At 45.7% G+C, this 7510-nt stretch overlaps 1 protein-coding gene across 3 annotated transcripts in view; it reads right to left on the reverse strand.

Annotated features, from left to right (window-relative positions):
* URI1 (URI1 prefoldin like chaperone) overlaps positions 1 to 7206 on the reverse strand; it is a 36272-nt gene extending 29066 nt beyond the window's left edge. The window contains exons 1-3 of one of the 3 annotated variants that reach the window (XM_085856873.1): positions 7133 to 7206; positions 596 to 630; positions 307 to 385 (exon numbers count right to left, since the gene is read on the reverse strand). In XM_085856873.1, coding sequence (XP_085712999.1) covers positions 307 to 309 — 3 coding nt within the window. In that variant the 5' untranslated portion in view covers positions 310 to 385; positions 596 to 630; positions 7133 to 7206. Of the gene's footprint in view, positions 1 to 306; positions 386 to 595; positions 631 to 6070; positions 6458 to 7132 lie in introns of those variants that run through there. The other 2 variants (XM_085856871.1, XM_085856872.1) reach the window with 2 other exon arrangements.
* Positions 7207 to 7510: the final 304 nt, after the last annotated feature.

Here is a 7510-nt window from a genome sequence, read left to right on the forward strand (position 1 = left end):
CCCATGGACCGGCCCTTTTCCTCTTGTCCGTCTCTCCTCTCTCTGTCTCTGTCTCTGTCTCTCTAACTCTGTCCCTGACTAATGGCCCTGACTCCATGAAGGTGGGGGTACACGATCCTGGATGTAGGGGATCTCTGGGCCGCTCCTGGGAGATCAGTCAGCTGTCTCCATGCTGCAGGCTTGTTCGAGAGAACTGTCCAGGGCTACACAACAACAACAACAACAACAACAACAACAACACAGTCCCCCTTCTATGATTAAATTCCACAACTTGAGTAGAGAGAGGGAACAGCAAGCTTGACTAACCATGACCTCATGAGACAGCTTGCTTGGAAGCGTTTGCAGCCTGTCCTGGAGCGCAGTGTAATCATTCCGTACTTTCTCCCTAACGATGAAAACAAGGAATGAAATGAGAGGAGATACACAGCAACAACGTGACATACATAACTTGTATTTCTTATCAGAAGTCATAAAAGTCACCCCAGCGTGATCATTTCCAGGAGAAGGAAAGAAAGCATGAGAAAGAGCAATGAGAGACGGACAGAGTTGGGTGAAGGACAGACGGGCGTACAAACTGCTGGGTAAGACGCCTTACCAATGAGCGATGTTCTTCTGACACTCTGCAACAGCCTGAAACACATCAACTCTCTGTGTCACATTAAACTCAATAATAAATAAATAAACCATTCAATTCAGTTATCATTCAACATGCAATCAAAACACAGAAAATGCAATCAAACCCTGCATGTGGTGTGGGTTGAGCGGTGGGGTTCTAAGGCCTTTACTGGAAACGCACCACATGGCCAAAAGTACGTGGACACCTGCTCGTCCAGCATCTCATTCCATCATCATGGGCATTAATATGGAGTTGGTCCCCCCCCCCCACCTTTGCTGTTAAACAGCCCCAGACCATGATTCAACCTCCACCAAACTTTACAGTTGGCACTATGCATTCGGGCAGGTAATGTTCTCCTGGCATCCGCAAAACTCAGATTCATCCGTTGGATTGCCAAATGGTGAAGCGTGATTCATCACTCCAGAGAACGCGTTTCCACTGTTCCAGAGTCCAATGGCGGTGAGCTTAACACCACTCCAACTGACGCTTGGCATTACGCATGGTGATACTAGGCTTGTGTGCGGCTGCTCGGCCATGGAAACCCATTTCATGAAGCTATCGAAGAACAGTGCTTGTGGTGACGTTGCTTTCACAGTCAGTTCATAACTTTGTTGTGAGTGTTGCAACCGAAGACAGACAATTTTTCCACGCGAAGCACTTCAGCATTCGGCAGTCCTGTTCTGTGAGCTTGTGTGGCCTACCACTACGTGACTGAGCTGTTGTTGCTCCAAGATGTTTCGACTTCACAATAACAGCACTTACAGTTGACCAGGGCAGCTCCAGCAGGGCAGAAATTTGATGAACTGACTTGTTGGAAAGGTGGCATCCTATGACGGCGCCATGTTGAGAGTCACTGAGCTCTTCAGTACGGTCCATTCTTCCGCCAATGTTTGTTTATGGAGATTGCATGTCCGTGTGCTTGATTTTATACACAGTCAGTAATGGGGGTGGCTGAAATAGCCGAATCCACGAATTGGAAGGGGTGTCCGCATAGTATTGGCCAAGTCGTGTAGCTCCAGGATCACAAAACAAAGACAAACACATGGGGTGAAAAGCTCCATCCACATGTGATGGGGGAGATAAATATGGTTGGAGTTATCCACCATGAAGGATTGCAAGGTGCTGACGTTTCACGCTCCAGTCTTTATCAGAGCAAAATACAAAACAACATCGTGTGTGCGTGAGTACAGTACAAGGTACGCGCATCGTGTGTGCGTGAGTACAGTACAAGGTACGCGCATCGTGTGTGCGTGAGTACAGTACAAGGTACGCGCATCGTGTGTGCGTGAGTACAGTACAAGGTACGCGCATCGTGTGTGCGTGAGTACAGTACAAGGTACGCGCATCGTGTGTGCGTGAGTACAGTACAAGGTACGCGCATCGTGTGTGCGTGAGTACAGTACAAGGTACGCGCATCGTGTGTGCGTGAGTACAGTACAAGGTACGCGCATCGTGTGTGCGTGAGTACAGTACAAGGTACGCGCATCGTGTGTGCGTGAGTACAGTACAAGGTACGCGCATCGTGTGTGCGTGAGTACAGTACAAGGTACGCGCATCGTGTGTGCGTGAGTACAGAACAAGGTACGCGCATCGTGTGTGCGTGAGTACAGTACAAGGTACGCGCATCGTGTGTGCGTGAGTACAGTACAAGGTACGCGCATCGTGTGTGTACGAGTACAGTACAAGGTACGCGCATCGTGTGTGTACGAGTACAGTACAAGGTACGCGCATCGTGTGTGTACGAGTACAGTACAAGGTACGCGCATCGTGTGTGTACGAGTACAGTACAAGGTACGCGCATCGTGTGTGTACGAGTACAGTACAAGGTACGCGCATCGTGTGTGTACGAGTACAGTACAAGGTACGCGCATCGTGTGTGTACGAGTACAGTACAAGGTACGCGCATCGTGTGTCCTACGTGTACAGTACAAGGTACGTGTGTCCTACGTGTACAGTACAAGGTACGTGTACAGTACAAGGTACGTGTATAGTATGTGTACAGTACAAGGTACGTGTATAGTATGTGTACAGTACAAGGTACGTGTATAGTATGTGTACAGTACAAGGTACGTGTATAGTATGTGTACAGTACAAGGTACGTGTATAGTATGTGTACAGTACAAGGTACGTGTATAGTATGTGTACAGTACAAGGTACGTGTATAGTATGTGTACAGTACAAGGTACGTGTATAGTATGTGTACAGTACAAGGTACGTGTATAGTATGTGTACAGTACAAGGTACGTGTATAGTATGTGTACAGTACAAGGTACGTGTATAGTATGTGTACAGTACAAGGTACGTGTATAGTATGTGTACAGTACAAGGTACGTGTATAGTATGTGTGCAGTACAAGGTACGTGTATAGTATGTGTGCAGTACAAGGTACGTGTATAGTATGTGTGCAGTACAAGGTACGTGTATAGTATGTGTGCAGTACAAGGTACGTGTATAGTATGTGTGCAGTACAAGGTACGTGTATAGTACGTGTGCAGTACAAGGTACATGTGTCCTACGTGTACAGTACAAGGTACGTGTATAGTACGTGTGCAGTACAAGGTACATGTGTCCTACGTGTACAGTACAAGGTACGTGTATAGTATGTGTACAGTACAAGGTACGTGTATAGTACGTGTGCAGTACAAGGTACGTGTATAGTACGTGTGCAGTACAAGGTACGTGTGTCCTACGTGTGCAGTACAAGGTACGTGTATAGTATGTGTACAGTACAAGGTACGTGTATAGTATGTGTACAGTACAAGGTACGTGTATAGTATGTGTACAGTACAAGGTACGTGTATAGTATGTGTACAGTACAAGGTACGTGTATAGTATGTGTACAGTACAAGGTACGTGTATAGTATGTGTACAGTACAAGGTACGTGTATAGTATGTGTACAGTACAAGGTACGTGTATAGTATGTGTACAGTACAAGGTACGTGTATAGTATGTGTACAGTACAAGGTACGTGTATAGTATGTGTACAGTACAAGGTACGTGTATAGTATGTGTACAGTACAAGGTACGTGTATAGTATGTGTACAGTACAAGGTACGTGTATAGTACGTGTGCAGTACAAGGTACGTGTATAGTACGTGTGCAGTACAAGGTACATGTGTCCTACGTGTACAGTACAAGGTACGTGTATAGTATGTGTACAGTACAAGGTACGTGTATAGTACGTGTGCAGTACAAGGTACGTGTCCTACGTGTACAGTACAAGGTACGTGTATAGTATGTGTACAGTACAAGGTACGTGTATAGTATGTGTACAGTACAAGGTACGTGTATAGTATGTGTACAGTACAAGGTACGTGTATAGTACGTGTACAGTACAAGGTACGTGTATAGTACGTGTGCAGTACAAGGTACGTGTATAGTACGTGTGCAGTACAAGGTACATGTGTCCTACGTGTACAGTACAAGGTACGTGTATAGTACGTGTACAGTACAAGGTACGTGTATAGTACGTGTGCAGTACAAGGTACGTGTCCTACGTGTACAGTACAAGGTACGTGTATAGTATGTGTACAGTACAAGGTACGTGTATAGTATGTGTACAGTACAAGGTACGTGTATAGTATGTGTACAGTACAAGGTACGTGTATAGTATGTGTACAGTACAAGGTACGTGTATAGTATGTGTACAGTACAAGGTACGTGTATAGTATGTGTACAGTACAAGGTACGTGTATAGTATGTGTACAGTACAAGGTACGTGTATAGTATGTGTACAGTACAAGGTACGTGTATAGTATGTGTACAGTTCAAGGTACGTGTGTCCTACGTGTACAGTACAAGGTACGTGTATAGTACGTGTACAGTACAAGGTACGTGTATAGTACGTGTACAGTACAAGGTACGTGTATAGTACGTGTGCAGTACAAGGTACGTGTATAGTACGTGTGCAGTACAAGGTACGTGTATAGTACGTGTGCAGTACAAGGTACGTGTATAGTACGTGTGCAGTACAAGGTACGTGTGTCCTACGTGTACAGTACAAGGTACGTGTATAGTATGTGTACAGTACAAGGTACGTGTATAGTACGTGTGCAGTACAAGGTACGTGTATAGTACGTGTGCAGTACAAGGTACGTGTATAGTACGTGTGCAGTACAAGGTACGTGTGTCCTACGTGTACAGTACAAGGTACGTGTATAGTATGTGTACAGTACAAGGTACGTGTATAGTATGTGTACAGTACAAGGTACGTGTATAGTACGTGTACAGTACAAGGTACGTGTATAGTATGTGTGCAGTACAAGGTACGTGTATGGTATGTGTGCAGTACAAGGTACGTGTATAGTATGTGTACAGTACAAGGTACGTGTATAGTATGTGTACAGTACAAGGTACGTGTATAGTATGTGAACAGTACAATGTACGTGTAAAGAATGTGTACAGTACAATGTAGTGTATAGTATGTGTACAGTACAATGCATCTTTTATAGTATGTGTACAGTACAAGGTACGTGAAAAATATGTGTACAGTACAAGGTGCGTGCATAGTATGTGTACAGTACAAGGTGCGTGCATAGTATGTGTACAGTACAAGGTACGTGCATAGTGCGTGTACAGTACAAGGTACGTGTATAGTGCGTGTACAGTACAAGGTACGTGTATAGTGCGTGTACAGTACAAGGTACGTGTATAGTGCGTGTACAGTACAAGGTACGTGTATAGTGCGTGTACAATACAAAGTACGTGTATAGTGCATGTACAGTACAAGGTACGTGTATAGTACAAGTTACGTGTATGGTATGCGTACAGTACAATGTACGTGTATGGTGTGTGTACAGTACAAGGTACGTGTATGGCATGGGTACAGTACGAGGTACGTGTATGCTATGTGTACAGTACAAGGTACGTGTATAGTATGTGTACAGTACAAGGTACGTGTATAGTGTGTGTACAGTACAAGGTACGTGTATAGTATGTTACAGTACAAGGTACGTGTATAGTGTTACAGTACAAGGTTCGTGTGCAGAACGTGTACAGTAAAAGGTACGTGCATAGTACGTGTACAGTACAAGGTACGTGTATAGTATGTGTACAGTACAAGGTATGTGTATAGTATGTGTACAGTACAAGGTACGTGTATAGTATGTGTACAGTACAAGGTACGTGTATAGTATGTGTACAGTACAAGGTACGTGTATAGTATGTGTACAGTACAAGGTACGTGTATGGTGTGTACAGTACAAGATACGTGTATAGTGTGTGTACAGTACAAGGTACGTGTATGGTGTGTGTACAGTACAAGGTACGTGTATGGTGTGTGTACAGTACAAGGTACGTGTATGGTGTGTGTACAGTACAAGGTACGTGTATGGTGTGTGTACAGTACAAGATACGTGTATGGTATGTGTACAGTACAAGGTACGTGTATAGCATGTGTACAGTACAAGGTACGTGTATGGTGTGTGTACCGTCCTGGTCCCAGAGGCACGAACCTGCTCCTGTGAGTGGACGAGGCCGCCGAGACCCACGGACTGCGGTTCCACTGCCATGATCACGTGGGACACAACTTCAAAATCCCCACAAACTCAATGACCCTTCCGCGGGGACACTGAACGAGCGGAAGGAGTTTTCGGACTTGTAAATCGTCATTGATCGATTAATTATTGATAACTTCATGGACCTTCGATCGTAAAGGTCGAACACCGATCGGTTCGTTTGTCGAGTACCATATTTAAACACCACGTGCTTTACTCGGATTTCTCACGTTCACATCGGACAACAAGAAGCACGTGGATAAAAACTTGCGAACGGATTTGAGTGCGAACGTTAAACTGTGCACGTGGGAACGATTGTATCGGTGTGAAGAGGGCACCAGCCGAACTAAATCTTATTGGCGATACACCCCCACAATGCAACAGCGGATGTCAGTAAAATACAATAACCCAACGGTTCGGAACACCGCGAAACGATCAAGGAAAACATGAGAGAACCGGATCGGCACTCGGTATCGTCCTCCATGAGAGAACCGGATCGGTACTCGGTATCGTCCTCCATGAGAGAACCGGATCGGTACTCGGTATCGTCCTCCATGAGAGAACCGGATCGGTACTCGGTATCGTCCTCCATGAGAGAACCGGATCGGTACTCGGTATCGTCCTCCATGAGAGAACCGGATCAGTACCGTCCTCCATGAGAGAACCGGATCGGTACTCGGTATCATCCTCCATGAGAGAACCGGATCGGTACTCGGTATCGTCCTCCATGAGAGAACCGGATCGGTACTCGGTATCGTCCTCCATGAGAGAACCGGATCGGCACTCGGTATCGTCCTCCATGAGAGAACCGGATCGGTACTCGGTATCGTCCTCCATGAGAGAACCGGATCGGTACTCGGTATCGTCCTCCATGAGAGAACCGGATCGGTACTCGGTATCGTCCTCCATGAGAGAACCGGATCGGTACTCGGTATCGTCCTCCACGATGACCAGTTATCATTTTGTATCCCACTGAATGCCTGAATCTGGATCTGGATCTGGATTTGGATCTGAACCAACCTCAATTGGGCTTGTTCTTGTCACCTGCTCAACTCATGACTCATCCACATGGTTTTCTCTGAATCCCTCCACAACCTTATGGTATTCCCTGCTGCTCACAGACACACAAACAAACAGGGAAGATGTTGTGCGTACATCGCACGATATTTGCGAAATGCAAAGAAACAAACAAGTAGAGAAACATTAAAAATACCCCGCCTACATACCAGATAAATAAATAACAAATCTTCCAGGGCGCGGCCTCGTCGGAGCGCCTTGGGCACCTGGAGATGTCGCCGTGCAGCACGTTGAGTCAGAATTGGGGTGGAGAGGTGAATAATAACTGATCAGTTCATCAATAATAACTGAGGTGTCGTCCACCAGACGTCGGTCTCCTTG

Source organism: Eptatretus burgeri, chromosome 15 (assembly GCF_056783735.1).
Source record: "Eptatretus burgeri isolate ZD-2024b chromosome 15, Ebu_testis_v1, whole genome shotgun sequence".
NCBI lineage: Eukaryota > Metazoa > Chordata > Myxini > Myxiniformes > Myxinidae > Eptatretus > Eptatretus burgeri.